At 46.2% G+C, this 23,114-nt stretch overlaps 1 protein-coding gene across 2 annotated transcripts in view; it reads right to left on the bottom strand.

Moving 5' to 3' along the window:
• Nucleotides 1–23,114, bottom strand: part of TTC21A (tetratricopeptide repeat domain 21A) — a 1,029,691-nt gene that overhangs the window by 108,936 nt on the left and 897,641 nt on the right. For both annotated transcript variants that reach the window (XM_069647746.1, XM_069647747.1), the window contains exon 24: nt 2,007–2,168. In XM_069647746.1, coding sequence (XP_069503847.1) covers nt 2,007–2,168 — 162 coding nt within the window. The remainder of the gene's footprint in view (nt 1–2,006; nt 2,169–23,114) is intronic.

Here is a 23,114-nt window from a genome sequence, read left to right as displayed (position 1 = left end):
CATAGGGCACAACACAATGCAAGTATGGTCTAAGCGACCATAGGGCACAACACAATGCAAGTGGGGTCTGGGCGACCATAGGGCACTACACAATGCAAGTGGGGTCTGGGCGACCATAGGGCACAACACAATGCAAGTGGGGTCTAGGCGACCATAGGGCACAACACAATGCAAGTGGGGTCTGGGCGACCATAGGGCACAACACAATGCAAGTGGGGTCTAGGCGACCATAGGGCACAACACAATGCGAATGAGGTCTGGGCGACCATAGGGCACAACACAATGCAAGTGGGGTCTGGGCGACCATAGGGCACAACACAATGCGAATGAGGTCTGGGCGACCATAGGGCACAACACAATGCAAGTGGGGTCTAGGCGACCATAGGGCACAACACAATGCGAATGAGGTCTGGGCGACCATAGGGCACAACACAATGCGAATGAGGTCTGGGCGACCATAGGGCACAACACAATGCAAGTGGGGTCTAGGCGACCATAGGGCACTACACAATGCAAGTGGGGTCTGGGCGACCATAGGGCACAACACAATGCAAGTGGGGTCTAGGCGACCATAGGGCACAACACAATGCAAGTGGGGTCTAGGCGACCATAGGGCACAACACAATGCGAATGAGGTCTGGGCGACCATAGGGCACAACACAGTTGCAGTGATACGTTAGCGACCATAGGCGGCGGCGTTGGAAGCATGAGCGTATGTAGCAAACAGTTAAAGAAACCGAGTTCAAATGTTTATGGGTGCGGAGTAGCAGAGGGCATACCAGAAAGCACAATAGTATAGACTGAGGGTATTCCCACTACTCACAAAAGATTAAAGGTCCGTGGCCCCTGGCTCCTGATGCTCCAAACAGGCTCTCAACAGGCCTTTGTATGGCCTTCGTAGGGCCGGCGGATGTAATGGGCGGGATAAGCGAGGCTTAGCCTCGATGTGGCGCCGCGATGCGCCCGGCATGCGGGGGTCAGGCAGGAAGTTGGACAAGGCCAGGCAGGCCTTCGTTGCAGCTTACCAGCTGTTATGGCGTTGCAGCGATGGGGAAAGGGCTCCTGCCCTCTTCCCTTGGATGGGGCGATGTAGTGAGGCCCAACAGGCTCTCAACAGGCCTTTGTATGGCCTTCGTAGGGCCGCCGGCGCATCCGCCTGCCGGCGGATGTAATGGGCGGGATAAGCGAGGCTTAGCCTCGATGTGGCGCCGCTATGCGCCCGGCATGCGGGGGTCAGGCAGGAAGTTGGACAAGGCCAGGCAGGCCTTCGTTGCAGCTTACCAGCTGTTATGGCGTTGCAGCGATGGGGAAAGGGCTCCTGCCCTCTTCCCTTGGATGGGGCGATGGAGTGAGCCAGGCTATGTATTTAGTTATCCTCCACCCATTGCTGTTATAGCCTTCTGGGTCCCTGTTTGATCAACAGGGTTCGTGGGCTCACTGACATTCTAGTGGTATTTCCAGTCCTCGTGAGTACAGTTTTTAAGTTCTTTATTTCTATATCATCAACAGTGTCAGCTCACAGATCCTGTCCTTGCTTGCCCTCTACGTGGGTTTAGCGCTGGCAGTATCTGTAATAGCAAAGTGGATAAGGAGTTTACCGACTTTCCTTTCAGTCATAAGGAGGTTCTAAGTGCTTACCCCACATCCCTTTTCATATATTTGTATTATTGTTTCACTCAATCTGCACTCCTGGGTTTAGTATACATGAGTCTTGGTTCTTGTGTGCACGTAGTTTGATTCAAGGTTATTCACTGTGTGATTTTGTGCACATTTCCTTTGCCATATTCGCTGCCTTTGCACTCACCTGATTAATCCTGACACCTGGGCTACAACATGGTTTTGCCAATGATATGTTCTTTATTGGAGCAAGATTGATTAAACAACAAAGCTATTCTGGCATTCAAAATTGAAATTTAACCTTTAAATTTTCTGAACTAACGCAGTCTGATATACAGAACACTCACGGCACATGAAGTAACACCATTCGTGACGAGAAGTCAGTTTACCTGTTAGCTTCATCCAGTTCTTCAAATGCCTCACCTCCTATGATCTCATTGTCAGGATTGAGGCAGATTTGGACCATGTTGTAAATGGCGTTTTCTCCCCATTCGTTATCTTTTCGGGCCTTGTTGAAATATTTGAGTGCCTCGTTAGGCTCGCCCACATGCCTTGGAGAGATGGTGAGAGGGAAAACAGAAGAAACCGGTTGGAGGAAAATGAAAGCCAAGCAATCAATACAAATTAGCTAATTAATAAGAGTACTGTGGTTTATTCATTTTAAAACTAATATTAGTGTTAAAAGTAGAGGTCTTAATTCAATTACCATGTCTATCATTCTGTTTACTATTAAATTAGTGTGGCTAATCAGGTGCTAAAGGCTGAGGAGACCAGATTGGCCAGTAAGGGCCTGAGATCCCAAGGTAAAAGCCAGAGTGAAGCAAAGGCCATTATCATGGCTTACAGGCCGTTCCCGTCTGGTATGTTCCATCACTGAGGGCTTCATCACCATTAGCATCCTGGGGTAGGTGACGAATCCTGTGATGTCGTCCCTGTTCCCTGAGGGGGAGTCCCTTTCCATGCGGCCAGGGAGGTGAGGCCGCTAGCCGATAGTCCTCCTGTGGGTGGTACTCAGCGGCTCAGTCTCATGGCGAGGGATTTCCCCTCTGGGATACAGGAAGGACATCATGGGATAACACAGTACCTTTCACACTCACCCACCTTTCTTCCCTCACCTTCGTTACCTTCCCCATACCATATAAGTTCCTCTGTGTATTTATGTTATAACAATGGTACCAATTAATACTGGGACGAGGAATATTAGGGCTGACTTCACTGAACTATCCCCTCAAGGTACTGAGATGAGGAAGATAAGGACTAACTCCACTGAGCTATCCTATCAAGATACTGTGCCAAGGAAGATAAACAGAGCCCTAAATAACCTTTCAGAGAACCAGATTGAACATTCTAGTTGTCAAATCTCAAGTAGCTTAAAGATGGAGGAGGGACTAATTTGCTGTTAGTCCCTCCTCTGAGGCACCGCAAGCAGAGGTCCTTTCTCACACCAGGAAGAGCTGAGCCTGCAGTTGCTGACTTGGACGTGACAGGGAGAGTTCCAGAGTCCCTACCTGCTTCACCAAAGACCAAAGTGCTTGGAGACGGGGAAGGCAGAAGGCCAGGATGCAACAGAGAGCTGCACTTTGCAGGTAATCAGGCACGTGCAACGCGGCTCCACAGAAGTGTGGTGGAGCCGCGTAATCCAGCACAAAAACAGGAAGGAGCAAAGGAGAGCTGTCAGAAGACATACAGAGACCTGAGAAAGAGGCAAACGACTAGGAGCCTCGAAAGAAGGTACATGGGCTGGCCGGGAACCTCTGGGACTCAAAAGAAGCCATTGTGAAGAGGTCTGGGACTCACATTTAAGAAACCAATACAAAGGGGTCTGGGACCCACATTTAAGAAACCAATACGAAGGAGTCTGGAAAATGCATATGAGAATCCTAAGAGGGTCTGCGACCCACATTTGAGAAAGGCAGTCCCAAGCAGGAGAGTACACCACGGCTGTCCATTGACTTGCCAAGAAAAGCCTGGGGAAGGGAGACATTCCCCCAGCCACAGTGAACTGCCAAGAAAAGCCTTAGAAATGCCTGGGGAAGGGAGACATTCTCTGAACCACAGTGAACTTCTAAGAGAAGCCTGAGAAAGGCCTGGGGAAGGGAGACATTCCCTCTACCTTGCAAACCATACCGTCCAGAACAAGGGAGTCATTCCTCTGGACCTTGAAGAGACAAAGCCAGTTTGGTTTTGTTATAAGTGCGAGGGTTAGAAGTAGAATTTTGACACAGGACGGTGGGCTCCTTAACTATGGGCATTTCGTTAGTTTGAGTCGAGGCAGTGAAACCCCTCTTAGAGTTAGGGAAAGCTAGTTTTTTTTCTTTCTTTTGGTGGTATAAATAAAAGTCTTTGCCTAAAAGCATGTCATCTGCGTGTCAGTCTCCTCCTTCCACACCCTTACAGGTAACATCGAGACATTAACTTTACATGGCCCAATTAAGGCTCGGTAGTCAGCGGACAGTTGCACAGTTCGCGGACAGTTTCTCCGAAGGCACCCACCCATTACTTTCATTCTCAATCTGGCAGACCAGGAGAGAGCACCTGATTTCTAGATCACTTTGCAAATCTTACAACCTGCATCAAAGGCATCTGCTATGGCCATCCCTACTGCTTTCCATGGGCCATCACCAGAACAACAACCTGGAGGGCCTGGAGAGGGGAACAGGAACAGAGATGCAGAAGGGGATGAAGAGGAAGTGCAAGATGAGGTAGAGGAAGTGCCTACCTCCAGCGCCTGGAGTGAGTGATATGTGGTGGTTTTTCACCACAGTTGAGGGTGTACCGAAGGATCGGGCAGCCAAGTTGAGATGCACTGAGTGTGGGGTCATACTCAGTCAAGGAAAACCTGGGCTGTACTCCTACGGGACCACCTCCATGCGCCACCACACCAGATCCAACCCCCTAGGTGCTCTGAGAAAGGCTGTTCCTTTCTCAGGGAGAAGCAAGTTCACAGCCTCTTCCCCATCTTCGTCGACTGCTTCTGCCACCACACAGGCTACTCCTGTGGGGCAGATGATCCCAGCGGCCGCCTCACAGGCCATACAGAACTCTGTTGACCCTTACCTCTCGAGGGTCATAGTACTATGTTTTTATTGCGACAAACTGATCTGCACGGGGGCAATTTTGAAGTGCTTTCAAGGGCGCGGCCAAGGAACACAAGAAACAATGCAACCTACCTAAATTTAAGGCCTGCCTAACATCTTCTCCTGTCCACCTGCCCCTCTGTCTCTGTGGTTGGTGCCCATTCTCTCCCCCACCTTGCCTTGCCTCTCCGGTTGTCATGCATGCTGGACGCTACGCTCGTAGAACAGCTAGACCGTTCTACTCCAAATGGAGGCTATTCGATACGTTACCGGGAAAACGACGTTTACACTTTTCACGTCGCTAATCTCACGTGACTTTTGCTTCGTCACGTGAACTACGGTATCACGTATTTAAGCAGCGTAGAAACTTCACTCGCTGCTTCTGATCGTCTCTATTGGCGTCGTGTAGCTGAACCTCTGATCTACATCCTGGTATATTCCTACAGCTACTTTTGGGCCTTCGATAGCGTGTGTTCCGCCACACGCTGATTCCTTGAGCTATCCCTTCGCGTGCTATTCCACACGCGCTCTTCGTCTGCAAGTGCGGCCGGCCCAGGCTGCGTGAATCCTGCCCGCGTGTAAAATCCACACGCGCTCTTTGTCTTCATACGCGGCTGGCCAAGGCTGCGTAAAACCTGCCCGCGTGTAACATCCACACGCGCTCTTCGTCTTCAAGTGCGGCCGGCCCAGGCTGCGTGAATCCTGCCCGCGTGTAAAGTCCACACGCGCTCTTTGTCTTCATACGCGGCTGGCCAAGGCTGCGTAAAACCTGCCCGCATGTAACATCCACACGCGCTCTTCGTCTTCAAGTGCGGCCGGCCCAGGCTGCGTGAATCCTGCCCGCGTGTAAAGTCCACACGCGCTCTTTGTCTTCATACGCGGCTGGCCAAGGCTGCGTAAATCCTGCCCGCGTGTAACATCCACACGCGCTCTTCGTCTTCAAGTGCGGCTGGCCAAGGCTGCGCGAACCCTGCCCGCGTGTAAATCCACACGCGCACGTTGTCTTCACACGCGGCTGGCCCAGGCTGCGCGATTCCTGCCCGCGTGTAAATCCACACGCTCACGTTGTCTTCAAACACTATTTTCTTCTAACTCCTGCATCTGTGGAATTAACAGAAGGATTGATCCCTAAGTGGGAAGGAAGCCTTTCAAGGATTATTGGAAGTGACTTTGAACTGAACTTTGGACGCTATCCTGTGGTGAATTCAACCCGTATCTAGCGTGAGCCTCGTTCCGTCCGGGATAAGTCTCCCTTACTAATTTTCCCTTCCCTGTCGTTTTGTTCTTCATTTCAAATCCATCAAGAGACTTCTGGATTGTTCTACCCAGAGATACAGGTCAGTGTGATCATTCCTGTCATTATCTAACTCATCATACTCAGGTTGGAGCAGTTATTCATGATACTTTAATTTGTCCTAGGCTGGATTACTATACCTTACCCACGCCCTTTCCAGTGATCCATCGCTCTGCCTGTTTTATCAGCCAGAGGGTTGTATCATTTGGAAGGTCTTTGTTGACTTCACTACTATCAAGTCGGGTGAACAGGGATCCGGAAGACCCTACCTCCTGTATCCTTTTGAATATTGTATCCTTTTCGGTTGATACTTTGGTGCATTCTGACAGAATCAGAAGCCATGGAGGGTACGGATCCTTTAACTGTTTTGACACAGTTGATCCACGATTTGAGAAACGAAATGGTTACTGCACAGGACATGTTACGGCACCGTATGGACGTTATGCAAGACGCCCTACATGGTAGTCCTCAGGGAACACAAGCGCCGATGGCTACCGCATCCGGATCTGGGACTACGGCACCCCCACAGGAGACTATTAACGTGGTTATGCCCACTCAGTTTCCCTTGGCCCCTCCAGAAAGGTTCACGGGTGATCCCAAAACCTACAGAACCTTTGTAAACCAGTGCCGACTCCATTTCCTTTGCCGTCCTACGTCTTTTCCTGACCTAACCACAAAAGCAGCCTTCGTGCTTTCCCATTTAGGGGGCACGGCTGCTGCTTGGGCTAACCCTTTGTTGGAAACTAATAGCCCTTTGTTGTACGATTGTGACGATCTCTTGACTGCTATGAGTAAAGTCTTTGACATGCGTTACTCTACTCAAGCCACAGATTTGGAGTTGCTTAACCTACAACAAGGCAGCCAACCCCTTATGTCTTACGTCGCCCGGTTCAATCAACTGACGGCGGAAACCCAATGGCCTGACAGCAAGAAAACGGCTGTTTTTTACAAGGGTCTTTCTGAAGAACTGAAAGACGCCTTATCTACTGTTCCTGTGGTTCCTACGGGTTTCCCAGAGCTGCTTGATTTGGTTCTACAAATCGACGCCCGAAGGAATGCTCGAAAGGGAGAGAAAAAGCCCTTCATGCCAGTCTCGGGGCGGTCAGAGACACCAGCAGTCATCTCTAACGACCCTGAACCCATGCAAATAGGCGCCGTGAGAGGCCGATTGTCCAATACAGAACGGGAGAACCGAAGAAAAAACCACTTATGTATGTATTGTGGTTCTTCCGAGCATTTATTGGCAACATGTCCTAAAAAACCCGTCAAGCGTGCGGGAAACGCCAAAACTCGACATTAGCAGGAGTCCCTATGTCGAGTGTTTCATCGGACTCCAGTACCATTCCTAAACATGCACCTGTAATAGTACAGGTGACGTTACATTGTGATGAGCGAGAAGTGGTTTCCAAGGCCATGGTTGATTCTGGCGCCACCAGCAATTATATAGACATCACCTATGCCAAGAACCGTTCCTTACCCCTAGTAAACAAAAAAAAACCTGAAACGGTGAATACCGTGGACGGATCTGTGTTAACTTCTGGTATGGTAACCCAGGAGACGGTACCTGTTCGGATGACGTTATCAAATAACCATTCAGAAGAAATCGTCTTCGATGTTATTGCTGCTCCGCAGTACGAGATCATACTTGGTCTTGCATGGTTAACCCTTCACAATCCTACTGTTGACTGGGTTTCGGGATCGCTCCAATATCCTTCGACTCATTGCAACGAACATTGCTTTACCAGTCAGGAGGTGTCAAATAAACAACACATATTGGCCTCTGTGGTGGAGGATTCTGCTATCAGCGTTGTACATCAATGCGACAATATCATACCATGCGAATACGCTGATTATGCTGATGTCTTTGATAAAGGCCAGGCAGAACAATTACCTCCTCATCGACAGTACGACTGTCCTATCGAACTGATTCCGGGTGCCAAAATTCCTACAGGCCGTGTTTATTCTTTAACACCTAAAGAAGATGTCGTGTTAAAGGAATACATTGACAAGGCGCTAGCCATGGGCTTTATACGACCCTCGCAATCTCCTGCTGCATCTCCTCTATTCTTTGTTCCTAAGAAAGAGGGAGACCTCAGACCCTGCATTGATTACAGGGCACTTAATGATATCACCATCAAAAACCAATACCCCTTACCGCTAATAAACGTGCTGTTGGATCAGTTAGGCACTTCCAGCTACTTCACCAAACTGGACTTGCGAGGTGCATACAATTTGGTTCGCATTCGTGAAGGCGACGAATGGAAGACCGCTTTTAAGACACGGTATGGTCTTTACGAATATTTGGTGATGCCTTTTGGTCTGTGCAATGCTCCCGCCACATTTCAATTCTTCATGAATGATATATTCAGAGACATCATGGACCGATTTGTGGTTGTCTATCTGGACGACATTTTGATTTACTCCTCATCTCTATCGGAACACGTCAGACATGTTTCTACAGTCCTACAAAGACTTAGGGAGAACCACCTCTATGTGAAAGCCGGAAAATGTGTCTTTCATTCGCAGGAAGTGGAATTCCTTGGTTACGACATTACCAATCTAGGTGCTCGAATGAGTCGTTCCAAGGTAAAGGCCGTCTTGAATTGGCCAATTCCACATAACGTCAAATCGCTACAGTCTTTCTTGGGCTTTGCGAATTTCTATCGCAGATTCATCCATTCCTTTTCCAAAACAGTAGCTCCTTTGACGGCTTTAACTAGTTCCAAAGTACCTTTCTGTTGGAACCAACATGCCCAAGCAGCATTCGAAAAACTGAAGGAAGCATTTACCACTGCACCCGTGCTTCAACATCCGGATCCTGATCGCCAGTTTGTCGTTGAAGCGGATGCATCCAGTGTCGCTATTGGCGCAGTGCTCTCACAAGTCTGCACAGAAACCAAGGAGGAACACCCAGTGGCTTTCTTCTCTCGTAAACTCACCTCATATGAACGGAACTACACCGTTACTGAACGGGAACTACTGGCTATCAAAGATGCCTTCCGAGAATGGCGTCATCATCTTCTTGGGGCCAAACAACAGGTGTTGGTGTACTCTGACCATAGAAATCTCCAAGCATTCAAATCCATGAAATGCCTTACGGCCCGTCAGGCCAGATGGCATGTCTTTTTTGCCCAATACGATTTCCAGGTCACCTATCGTCCTGCCCGAGAACATGTTAAGTCGGACGCTTTGTCCCGTATGAGTAAAGAGGCGCAGGAAGAAAAACAAGTACAGATCCAGCTGTTGGCAGATCATGTGATTTGTGGTTGTTCGGTTCAACCATCCTTAAAAACCGAAATACAAGAGTGGGTAAAAAATAATCCACAAGTAGTCCAGGATATGAATCTAGACGTGCATAACGGTTTACCATTCACACAGGGGGTGCTTTATCTATCAACTCCTTCAATGCGGGATAAAGCCCTCAAATGGAATCATGATTCCTTGATTGCAGCCCATCCTGGACAGAAGAAAACACTGGACCTGCTCAAAAGGTGGTGCTGGTGGCCATCCATGGCAAAAGACGTTATAAACTACGTATCTTCTTGTTCTGTATGTATCCAATGTAAAAATACTCCTGGTAAACCAGTGGGCTTACTCCAATCCCTGCCTGTCCCTACCAAACCATGGGACATGATATCTATGGACTTTGTGGTGGAACTCCCCCCAAATCAAGGATATGATACCCTATGGGTCGTAGTGGATTATTTCACTAAATTGGCCCTATTTATTCCTTGTATTGGTTTACCAACTGCTACTGTTCTGGCTGATCTATTCATCCAACATATATTCCGTTTCTTTGGTCTACCATCAGTAATCATTACTGACAGGGGCTCGCAGTTTGCGTCACGCTTTTGGAGAGCCTTAACATCTGCATTACTAATTGATGATAGAATGTCCAGCGCTTATCATCCTCAAACCGACGGACAGACCGAAAGGGTCAATTGTACTATGGAACAATATCTGCGGTGTCTGTGTTTGCAATACCAATCGGATTGGCTCACGGTACTGCCGGCGGCTGAATTCGCCTATAACAACTCTTATCATAGTGCCATAGGCACTTCACCGTTCTATGCTCTCTATGGACAACACCCCCGATCAATACCTCTAGACTCCGGTCTATCCCTGGACACGCCTGCCGCAGGCCGTACGCTTCGTGATCTGAAGAGACTACAAAGACAGGTGAAGCAGCATTTGGAACAGGCCAAACGACGTGACAAGTTCTATGCCGATGCTCATAGGGTGTCCGCACCTGTCTATAAGGCTGGGATGAAAGTCTGGCTATCCACTAAGAACTTAAGAATTCCGGGCAAAAAGAAATTGTTGCCTAGATTCATCGGTCCGTATGTTGTGCTCCATGTTCTTAATCCTGCTGCTGTACGTCTGGCTTTGCCACAACGATGGCGGGTGCATCCCGTATTCCACGTCTCGCTCATCAAGCCTTTCTCTGACACTACTAGACTGCCGGTACGGCCTGTTGCTATTTCTGTGCGGGGGTCTGATGAATACGAGGTACAAGACATACTGGATATGAAACTCCGTTCTGGTAGACCATTTTATCTGGTGGACTGGAAGGGCTATGGACCCGAAGATAGGTCCTGGGAACCTCTTTCCAACATTCATGCTCCTGCTTTATTGAAGCGCTTCCACACAAGAAGGGGAGAGGTTGTCCCTTTGGGGGATGGCACTGTCATGCATGCTGGACGCTACGCTCGTAGAACAGCTAGACCGTTCTACTCCAAATGGAGGCTATTCGATACGTTACCGGGAAAACGACGTTTACACTTTTCACGTCGCTAATCTCACGTGACTTTTGCTTCGTCACGTGAACTACGGTATCACGTATTTAAGCAGCGTAGAAACTTCACTCGCTGCTTCTGATCGTCTCTATTGGCGTCGTGTAGCTGAACCTCTGATCTACATCCTGGTATATTCCTACAGCTACTTTTGGGCCTTCGATAGCGTGTGTTCCGCCACACGCTGATTCCTGGAGCTATCCCTTCGCGTGCTATTCCACACGCGCTCTTCGTCTGCAAGTGCGGCCGGCCCAGGCTGCGTGAATCCTGCCCGCGTGTAAAATCCACACGCGCTCTTTGTCTTCATACGCGGCTGGCCAAGGCTGCGTAAAACCTGCCCGCGTGTAACATCCACACGCGCTCTTCGTCTTCAAGTGCGGCCGGCCCAGGCTGCGTGAATCCTGCCCGCGTGTAAAGTCCACACGCGCTCTTTGTCTTCATACGCGGCTGGCCAAGGCTGCGTAAAACCTGCCCGCGTGTAACATCCACACGCGCTCTTCGTCTTCAAGTGCGGCCGGCCCAGGCTGCGTGAATCCTGCCCGCGTGTAAAGTCCACACGCGCTCTTTGTCTTCATACGCGGCTGGCCAAGGCTGCGTAAATCCTGCCCGCGTGTAACATCCACACGCGCTCTTCGTCTTCAAGTGCGGCTGGCCAAGGCTGCGCGAACCCTGCCCGCGTGTAAATCCACACGCGCACGTTGTCTTCACACGCGGCTGGCCCAGGCTGCGCGATTCCTGCCCGCGTGTAAATCCACACGCTCACGTTGTCTTCAAACACTATTTTCTTCTAACTCCTGCATCTGTGGAATTAACAGAAGGATTGATCCCTAAGTGGGAAGGAAGCCTTTCAAGGATTATTGGAAGTGACTTTGAACTGAACTTTGGACGCTATCCTGTGGTGAATTCAACCCGTATCTAGCGTGAGCCTCGTTCCGTCCGGGATAAGTCTCCCTTACTAATTTTCCCTTCCCTGTCGTTTTGTTCTTCATTTCAAATCCATCAAGAGACTTCTGGATTGTTCTACCCAGAGATACAGGTCAGTGTGATCATTCCTGTCATTATCTAACTCATCATACTCAGGTTGGAGCAGTTATTCATGATACTTTAATTTGTCCTAGGCTGGATTACTATACCTTACCCACGCCCTTTCCAGTGATCCATCGCTCTGCCTGTTTTATCAGCCAGAGGGTTGTATCATTTGGAAGGTCTTTGTTGACTTCACTACTATCAAGTCGGGTGAACAGGGATCCGGAAGACCCTACCTCCTGTATCCTTTTGAATATTGTATCCTTTTCGGTTGATACTTTGGTGCATTCTGACACCGGTAAAAAACAAAAAAAGCCAAATAAATTACAAAATCACAAGATACAAAAAAACAGTTAATTTAGGAGCCACCTTTCACAGTCAGGGGTGAACTGGGAACAAAAAAGACCCTGAAAATAATGTTCAAAGTGGCCCCGTGTTGCATATTTTTAGCAAGCCCAACCCTTTTCCTATGAGAAAAAGTGAACATTAACTAGGTAACCACACAAAAGAGGCCCATGGTGCAGAGGCCTACCGGAAAATCTTTAGAGTTCCCTATAGGCCAGTCCACCCCTGTTCACAGTTAAAATATAGAAATATTGAACTTACAAACAAATCACAGGACCCTTTGCAGTCTGCATGGTCCGCAGACAGTATGCTAGTCCGCGGACACCAGGACAATTCCAGGCGTGGGGTGGGGGAATAAAAATCATTTTAATTGTTTTTCGTTCAAAAATGGTGGCTCTTAAAAGAACCTTTTTTTTCTCTTTCTGGGTTTTATATATGTTATATATTAAAATTAACAAATGTTTATTATGTTTTCTAACTTTCACAAAAAGTGTTTCTGATTTTGTTTTCCTTTTTGTTTACTTCAACTACTAAAGAATACTTGAATTCATATGTTATTGTGTTCACAGAAACTGCTTTAATGTATTCTGAAAGTTTTCTAAAGAAATCTGATTGCCCACATCAGTCAGATACACTCCATCTCTTTGAAAAATGTTGACAATATAAAATGTAATATTTTCATTATGAAAAGATGTCATGCCAACATCCTGGAAAAAAGCGAATACAACTTTTTTCACATTGCGCCTTGCTTTCCCCATTTGTTGACAAAATAAATTCGAACGCATCCACATTTCTGAGCTATCCGAGAATTAAAATGTTTTTAATGTGGAAACAGTTCCATCAACTTTCCAAATGTATCGTTCATGTCAAACTGTAATGCAAATCTGGTAACATAGCCCAAACTGTTGCCTTCACAGCGAACTACAATGATGTCCTGATGCTACAAGTTAACCATATTCTCACAAAACGGGAGGAATTCACCCACTTCACTCCTCGAACTGCATACCATGAAACTTGAAATTCATCTTATCCAATATTCTCAGGCAAGCCACACTTCTCAGAATACACCTTTAGCCAATGGACACAAGAATGACCTACCATCCAAACACTCTGCTTCATCAAAGCCATAGCCATAGCCATCTTCACTGCACACAACAAAGATAACTCTTGCTACCCAGTCTCCCTGTACACCACACCCACAGAACCTGATTGGCTGATCTCCCGATGTCCGTGGATATTCACAACTGTCTGCACTCTCCGCAGTGCCCTTTCCATGCCTGGCATGCTTAATGGACCAGGATGGCAAGTGTGGTGTCCGCGAAATACTGCAGGGTCCGCAGACACCATAGCACAGGGCAAGCCTTTTTACTTTTATGTTTGTAGCACTCCCCATTGGCTGCTTTCAAACAGTCACACACCCAACCACCAATCACATCCAATAACTCTGCATACCCTATCCTCCCAGTCCAACACTTCAGATGTACTCTTGAACTCTCATGACTTCTGTTACTCACAGCCACCTGCATCAAAAACTACTGTAAAACTCTCCAGGATTAAGAACACATAGTACAGGTACGCATATATTTTTTAAAGTCTTTTTTCCAACCCTTTTACAAATTTAAATATACAGGGTTCCTGCCACTTACCATGCAATAAGCTTCTCAATAAGCATATTCTCTTTTTTAACCACTCTACTAAATGCCATGTATTGCATGCATTTGGCACCTGCTCGCATCAAGTGGCAGTTACTTAAAATGCTGTGCATTTAAAAAAACATCTTTTTAGGAGCATTTTCATGAAAGTTAAAAAATGCATAATGCATATGTGCATGTTTAGCAGCACTGTGTGTAACTGTGTTCTAAAAGAAAGGAAAAGCAGATTGAAAAGATCTGTACAACATTTTTAAATGGCACTGTGGATGTTTAATATGTTGGCAGTACATGCATACTGGCCAACATGACCCATTCCAATCTATATGTGCTTATCAAGTCTTGTTTTTTTTCTTTGCATTCTGTCACTTGTAATACCACTTCTCCCATTACACAACTCAGACTACAAGTCTCAGAATGCAACAAAAAAACAACAACCAGGAATGGACTGGAAGATTCGAAAGTGTGACATTTATATGGAATGAAAAATGGAAAATGCTGTGTGTTTAAAAATATTTCTTTTTAGGAGCTTTTTCATTAAAGTTAAGAAATGCATACAAGCATTTATAGCAGCATTGTGTGCAACTTCTTTCTAAAAGAAAGAAAAAGCAGATGCAAATGATTGACAAGATTTTTAAGTGTCACTTGCTGTGCAGAAGTTTAATATCTTGGCAGTACATGCACACTTGCTAACACGGCCCGTTACAATCTGTAGGTGCGTATCCAGTCCTAGTTGTTTCTCTGCATTCTAAGACTTGTAGTACATGTTTTCTAATGCAAAAAATGCAAATACAACTCCCAGAACGCAAAGAAAAAGCCAAGACTTGATAAGCACCTACATATTGGAATGGATCATGTTGGCAAGTATGCATCTACTGCCAACATATTAAACCTCCACACACCAAGTGTCATTTATAAATGTTCTACAAATCTTTTCCATCTGCTTTTCTTTTCTTTTACAAAAAGGTTACACACAGTGCTGCTATATGCACACATGCATTTTTTTAACTTTCATGAAAATGCTCCTTAAAAGAATTTTTTTTAAACAGTTAGGATTTTCATTTTCATTCCATATAAATGTCACACTTTCCAACCTCACTCATTACATCCCTTACACGTCCACCATTCTCCACCTGCTCACACATATGTTTTTACTGCCAGAGTATCCATATACAACACTTCACCTTACATATAAAGTACTCTTCTTTCCCAACCTCTACTATAAGACACCAAACATTGATGCAATAACAATCCGCCATTACATTACCACTAGGCCACAGTTTCCAAATACCTTACATCACAAACACAGCACTTGTTTTATTAAAATCAGCAGCACAAAAATAACCTAGATATGCACCTTGTTTGCCCTGTTCCTTCTAATGTGCCAAACAGCACTACTTATACTCCAATTGTTCTAACAACATAGTTAACACACTTTAGTACACCACCCATAACACAACTTCATTAACTCTTTTTCACAACTCCTCCTTTACAATTACAGGAAAGAATAAGATTGCTGAAGACAGTTCCCAGAAAAAGAACACTCTTCATATCCTGCAAAGTATGTACATTGATATAATGTGTATCTCTCTAATTGTAGCAATGTATTATTTTCGAATCAACAATATTTATTTCACTCTTACTCATTATGTTGCAACATTCACACTCTTTATATTACCATCTAAACACCACCATTTAACACCCACTGTTTCCCTCAAAACATCATAATGTCCCTACTTATCCAATCACCCCACCACTCCCTTACTCACTAACCCAAGCGGATCACACCTGTACAGAGTCTTACTCTTACAACCTTCCCAACCACACCTATCATCCCACTACACAATCACACAACACTCTATTCATCTCTACAATCACAACCACACACCCATGCATAATACATGTATGTACATTCCAAAACTTTCAGACCCAAACTTTTTTTTTTTCCCAACAGACAGAACGCCTACTAAAAACGAACTCCGTAGAAAACAAATAAAAAAATAGAGCAGATAAGAATAAAAGCAAACCATATAATCATCCACCTCTAACACAATTTATAGAAAACATTAAAAGAAAACAGCTAGTAACCTCACTCAACAAAACAAAACCAGCCACCACTAAAAGAAAGTAAGGCCCCTCTTGCAAAAACTAAAAGTAAAAAAATAAAAACAAAATCAGACTTACTAATGAACCTAACACTATATCTACCAATGTTAGTAGTAAAGCATTCCAAAACATGTATTTTACAGTTTCCACCAGAGTTCTTCACAAACTTCTTAAGGCAGCTAAAAAGTCATGATCTACCCTTACAAAATACCATAGAAGACTAATCCTCGAAGCTCTAATTGACAGCACATTTCTACTAAAGAGAAAGTAATTCATACTGATTTTAAACATAATGAAACCACTAACCAAATGAACCAATACATTACAAAAGGTACTTCTAAACATGCACAAAGTCAATATAGATACCTTTTCAAACTTCTTTGAAGGTGAATGGATTCGCACAAGCAGCACAGAACCATATTTCTATGTAGAGGCTTATAAACAAGAACAAAAAAAAACAATTGACATAGACAGTAATGTCTGTGGGTATGAAATGGTAGGAGACACCATTATGGCAAAAGAAACCCTTGTAGAAAAAACATCCACAACAAACTTTCAAGCAAATGTTCCTTTCACCCAAGCACACCGTCCAGTGTATAAATGGACATACAGCTCAATATGTGAAGTACACCAACAATCCTTCAACCCTTTATGACAATTCCTCAATCACTATGTGAAACTAAAAGACACAAGTAGATTCAAAACTTTACACACCATAGACTCCTGCCCAGTGCACAGCCACACTGGACTGTGAGGACATTCATTAGCCTGCATTTCAGGAACTGCTTGCAAAAGCACCTTTCACCACATCAAAATGTTATCAATACACCATTCCGCTATACGAAATCTTATGCATACACTGTACTATGCAAAAAGTCCTGCGCTAAAACTCCAAAATTTAAATAACATTCTCCTACAGGGAACAGCCAAATAACTCCTTCGAGAAATAGAGCACATCCAAAGTAAATATTTTGAAACTGAAATTGACTTACAAAATTCAGTAACTTCACAAAACATTAGCGAAAGCCTCACAATCCTCAACCTCCTAACAAGTACGTACAAAAACGAAATAGCTACGTTTCAAAACACATCTGCTGAAATACCAGACCAAGTATGTGTCTGTTGTCGCAGAACTTTTTGTAAAAAGAGTACAAAAATAGTAGATATGGCCTACAAAGTAGAGGACAATGAGGAATCTCAGTGGTTCCAATTAGCTTTGTATCTATGGATTCTTCTCCCGCAGATTCCTCATCTGATAGATATTCCCTCCAGCTCTGCTCCTTCAGGAAAATATTCGACAGGTAGCATAGTGGACCTTGACCCGGCCATCAACCGTCGCTCCGTCTTACTCTGCGTCTGGCCATCGGCTCCGTACGGGACATCAGGCGTAGCATAAATACCATGTCACTACGCCTCAACCTAAGTTTCCCCCTTTTTTCCTGAGCACCAAACGCTGTATAGGAAAACATAGAGAACAAACAGGCTAATGAGCCCTTAAACATGTAAATAACTATAGACCTCTGAAGGAGGAACAATTGCAGCAAACACTACAAGTAGCCTTCAAAAGATCTTTTAAAACAAATCTTTAAAAAACCTGTGGCAGGAAAACAGAAAACTGACACAGAGGACCATCATGAAGTCTACGTGAAAGAGAAGATGTGCACCAACCACCGTTTTTCTGAGCGGGGCTGGATGGGAGGGGAGATGAGGAACCTGCGGGAGAAGAATCCATAGAAAGAACATTACGGTAAGTAATTTCTCCTTTAATGGATTGCCTCTCTCCCGCAGATTCCTCATCTGATAGACTCCAAAAGCAGTCGATGAAGGAGGCGGGCATAAAGTTAGACTAAGAGGTTTTGCAGCAGTGCCCTGCCAAAACGTGTATCAGCTGCACGAGTCACATCCAGACTATAGTGCTTAGCAAAAGTATGAAGGGATGGACCATGTCACAGCGCAACTAATCTCCCGGACAGGGATTCCCTTCTGCAATGCTGTTGATGCTGAGACTCCCCTTGTCAATTGGGCCCTGATGCCTGCTGGTAATTCCTTTCCAGCGGACTGGTAACATTTCGCTATACAGAAAATTATCCAGCAGGATAAAGTCTGCTTAGTTATGGGTAGCCCTTACAGGCCAGGGAAAAGGCCACAAAGAGCTAATCAGCTCTCCTAAAATCAGCTGTCCTTGCACTATAACTCAGCGCCCTTTTCGGGTCTAGGCGATGTAACCATTCCTCCTCTAGAAGGGTGCGGATGAGGGTAGAAGACTGGAAATTCGATGGACTGAGACAAGGGAAATTCTGAGACAACCTTGAGGAGGAAGTCAGGCCTTACCTTGAGTGAAACTTTCTCCCAGAAAGAACGCAGGAAGGGTGGCTTACAGCATAAGGCCTTTAGTTCACTCACCCGCCTGGCGGATGTAATAGCCACCCAAAAAGGCTGTTTTCAAAGAGAGAAGCCATAAAGGACAAGAGTGCATAGGCTTAAAAGGAGCCGCCATCAGAAATGTCAGAACTAGATTAAGGTCCGGGACAACAAAGGGAGTTGACGGAAACTTATTTACAAGGCCTTTCAGGAATTGTGCCATTACCGGGCTCATAAAAGTTTTGCTTTAATCTGAGGATCTTTTAAAGACAGACAAGGCTGCCAAATATCCTTTGACTGTGGTGACCTGAAGGCCTGCTTAGGCCAGTGACAGACGTAAATCTATCACTATAGTGGTGTGGCAAGAGATGGGGTCAATCTTGCGTTCCCTGCACCATGTCTCAAATCTTATCCATCTGCACGCGTACAAAGATCTTGTAGACGATCTGCGTGCAGCCAGCAACACCTCAAGTACTTCCTCAGAGAGGTCCCAGTCATCATATTGCATCCTCACAAGAGCCACGCATGTAGTTTGAGGGATTCTGGGATCAGGTGGAGTATCCGACCTTCCAAATAGGTAAGGAGATCCGGATGCCGAGGCAACCGGTGAGGTGGACAGATGGACAGATCCACGAGGTCGGAGTACCACGTTCTCCCTGCCAAGTCCGGGGCGATCAAGATCATGGTTGCTCGAAATAATGGAGAGGGAAGGTCTAATCCACCAGAAACGCATCCCCCAGTGCACGGTTCGCTGGGAATTCCCTCTAGCAAAACTGTTCACACTTCCTGTTGGACTCCTTTGCGAACAGATCCACTGCTGGGGTACCCCAGAGAGCGAAGACCTCCTCTAGGACTTCCTGGCACAATTTCCACTAGTGCAAGACCGTGCTCCACCTGCTCAGAGCATCCGCCAAGGTGTTCTCTGAGCCCGCCACATGTACTGCCGAGACTGAGATGCGGTTCTCCAGCAACCAGAACCATAGCAGCATCGCCTCCATGCAGAGGGGGTGGGAGTGCACACCACCTTGTTTGTTGAGAGTACATTGCCACTGTGTTGTCTGTCAGAATGAGGACATACTTCCCCTGCAGAGACGGGGCAAACACTTTCAGGGCAGGCCGGATAACTTGCAACTCAAGCCTGTTGATGTGCCACCTGGCTTCCGTCGCTGACCAGAGGCTGCTCACCTGCAAATCCTCACAGTGAGCGCCCCAACCCTTCAGAGACGCATCCGTGACCACTCGGGTCTGAGGCCAAGGAGGCCAGAAGGGTTCCCCCGCCAAAAGGCTGTGGCGGTCCGCCCACCAGGACAGGTCGTTGACCATTAATGCAGACACCCTGAGGAGATCCGAAAGAGTGCCAAGGTACTGAGACCTTTGACCCCTCAGGAGCCATTGTAGGGATCTCATGCGCAACCTGGCCTCTGGCACCAGAAAAATGCACTAGGCCATGTGTTAGGAAGAATTATATGCAGTACCCTTTGGGAACACCACACACAATTAGGACTGCAAGTGACAGTACAAATTCACCTTTGGTACAAGCCCATACTACACAGTAAAGTGGTAGCGATGGCTGAGCAGCCAGACCTATCTCAAGAGTAAAGTGACCAGTATTAATAGTTACACAAACGACAGCAATGACTATGATTCAAACAAACACTGGCTCAAGGTTTCTGAGTAAAGAATATACATTTATTTACACATCAGTTATTAAACGTTGCACTATTTTCAAGCAGTTGAAAAATCACGTTACTAATACACTACACCCCTCCCAATAGATTCTGGACAAGTTAGGGTCAAAATGAAGTGTGAGCAAAATGGCACTCCAGCAATTTAAAAGGGGGGAAAGACAAAGTTAGACAGAAATTCAGCAGCACCAACAAGTAAGTAAGCAGGGCAATCTAGAAAAAGGAACTACAATGAGGCAATCAAATTAAAGGGGCCTGGCCCAAAGGCAATGCACTAAAGTCTTTGCAGAGGATCACACAGTTCAGGGTAGTTCGCGGTTAAGTCTTTGCCAAGAGTTCAGAACGTTGGTCAGACGAAAAGTTACTTTAAAGAATAGAGAAGGACAAGCCCTCGGATTGGCGAAAGATTTCACACACTTTCACTGCGGCTGAACGAAACGAACAACCTGGTTAGCACAGTACCTTTAGAGCAGAAGAATGCTGTAGCTGAGGCAGACGTTCCTGGCAGGTCCTGCAGGCTCACGGTTCCTGAAGCGACCGTCGGACTGACAGGAAGGAGGAAGACTGGAGGGTCCTTCACTGCCCAGGGAAGAAACCAGCAGCAGAGCAAATCAACTAATAAAAGGTGCGCCCCTTAAAACGCAAGCAGGGTCCGTTCCTCCTGGCTATCCGGTTCACTGTAGCTCTGCACAGCAAATTCAACCAGAGAAGGTAGGTCTTGCGAGCAGTTTGGTGAACTGGTTTTTCCCACCAGCTCAAGGGGAGAAGATTCCTTGCAGATCTTCTCAGTCGTCGAAGTTTGAAGATTTGGACCCACAGCAGGGCTTCACCGGGAGGTTCAGTCGTGGTAGAGGTCCTCTTCTGTCAGCTTCTCATTGGCTCTCTCAATCCAGTGGCGACTCTGCCTTTGCAGACCCAGAGACCTGCTTTTTATGCAGTTTTCCCCATTCACACAGCCTGGCTGTCAATCACACAGCAGGGCGGCTGTCCCACCGGGACAGTCACCACAGCCAATTATATCAGAGTGTGACATGGGTCTCCAAGGAGACCATGTGCAGGGAGTCCTAAAGCCCTCCCCCACATCCCTCCCTCAGACATACAGGCTCCTAAGGAGGGCTTCTGTGCAGAAGCTTGCGAAAGGATGGCGAACAAAGGAACCAAACCTGGTTTGGCGAGCAGAGTAAAACACGAGAAAGACTTTTACAAAAAGAAATGGCGAATAAACCCAGCCGGAACCGTATAAAAACGTATATGGTCCAGTGGTTTAAGTTTGAGGCTGCCAAGATAGCTTAAAACAATACCAGGGCTATTTAAGATAACCGCAGTTGGAAAAATAGGGTAATTACCGCTGCCACCAGCCAAGTATTACTGAAAAGGGAATGAAACAATGTTCCAAGAGAAACAGACCAAAAGGAATAAGTATTAACCCTTTCCAGAACTCTATGTAAGATAATTAGTACTGTGTCTGTGAGTTTTAAAAGAGACTAATAAAGTCAATGGCAACTTTACATGCTCTGGGAGACAGTAGTCATTCCCAGAAAATGGAGTCTGCGTGGGGAAGTCTAAAAGACAACCCTGTGTCACTGCACTGAAGGTGCTGTCTAACACACGGTAAAAAGATGATGCCTATGGAGTAGGTGATGCTCCACAGTCTATGAACACAAGAACATGTTAAACACACACAGCAAAACACATGTATGAGTGGGAAAAAAAGGCTCACACTCTTACCAGGTGAAAAAATAAATCCTAGAAATCCAGCAAATAACCCTTTCTACTAAAGCCCTGAATTTAAAAGTATTATGCACGGATTGCTGAAATTCAAGGTCTGGAGAGGTGCCCAGACCGCTGGTGTCATGGAGGACTTGAGCCAGCCGCAAAATCTGATTGTGGTCATCAAAATAATCGACCCCTCCTGAACCCAAGTAAATAGGGTCGACACCCCCTGATCATTACCACCGAAGATACATGCCATAGTGTCTAAATGTTCGGACCGGGGTTGCGGGGTGAATGTTTTCTCGACAACCGGCGATGACAAGGGCTTGTTTCTTTGCGCCGATATGGTGGATGTCGGTGTCGATCGGGACCAAGGTGCTGTAGTGTCGACATCCTTAGATGCACAGGGTTGATCAGGCTTCAATTTAACCTTTTTCGGTGTCGAAAGGTTTATCAGCGCCAACATTGTCGGTACCGGGGCACTAGAGGGGTCGGATATGCTGAGAGCTGCTCTTGGCTCTGAAGCCTGCTGCGTGGGGGCCGGGGGGTTCAGCCGCACTGACTGCAGAATGCTTTTCTGAACATGTTGAGCATGAAGGCTTTGAAATCCTCCCACTCTTGGCGGATTGTAGGACCAGCCCACGGCTTACCTTTATCTGTCGGCAAATCGGAGTCCTGACGGTGGTGGTGATGCCTTTGTTCTTTTTCGGGGGTGTGCCCCTCAGTTTTGGCCTCGGAAGACTGAACCGTCGACCGTGCTGGTGATTTTGAGGGCAGTCGACCCAGAGCGAGTCAGTTCTGTGACCCGTGCCGAGGCACCAGAGCCACACCTCCTGTGGGTCAGTGATGGACATTTTGGTGCCACAATCGGAACACCGCTTGAAACCCGATACTTCCAGTATGGCTGCTTACCATGTCCTCCATGCCCAGTCCGGTTCAATGATAATCATTGCTATTCCACTCCGCTTCAACTTCTGCAGAACCTAAAGAATACATGGTAATGCATACAGCAGGTCAAACTCGCAGAAGATCAGCAGTGCATTTCCAATAACTCCCCACCCCACACCCTAGCTGTGAACTCCTTGGAGCAGTAGCTCTTGTACTTCTTGTTTGAGCCAGTCTCAAGCAGGTATTTTGGGAAACTCTGCACATGGAGTGGTTTGTATTTGTATTTTGTATTTATATTTATTGGAAATGTACATAGGGCTTTATACCAAAGCGCTGTATATATCAAAGTTACAGTAAAATAAAATGAGAAAAACAAAAAATATAAAATTCTAATCTTTTCCATCATGATTGAAGAAGATAACTCTTAAGAGAAGAGCGAAATAAGTAATAAGAAGATAACAAAACGAAGATAACGAGACAGGGCATTCCAGTGAAGATGGATCAATAATGAAAAAGAACAGACTCGAGATGGGTGCAAGGGGGACAGGGAACTGATAAGT

Source organism: Ambystoma mexicanum, chromosome 2q (assembly GCF_040938575.1).
Source record: "Ambystoma mexicanum isolate Mex_15411 chromosome 2q, UKY_AmexF1_1, whole genome shotgun sequence".
In the NCBI taxonomy this organism is placed as follows: Eukaryota; Metazoa; Chordata; class Amphibia; order Caudata; family Ambystomatidae; genus Ambystoma; species Ambystoma mexicanum.
This window is presented reverse-complemented; position numbering and strand designations above follow the sequence as displayed.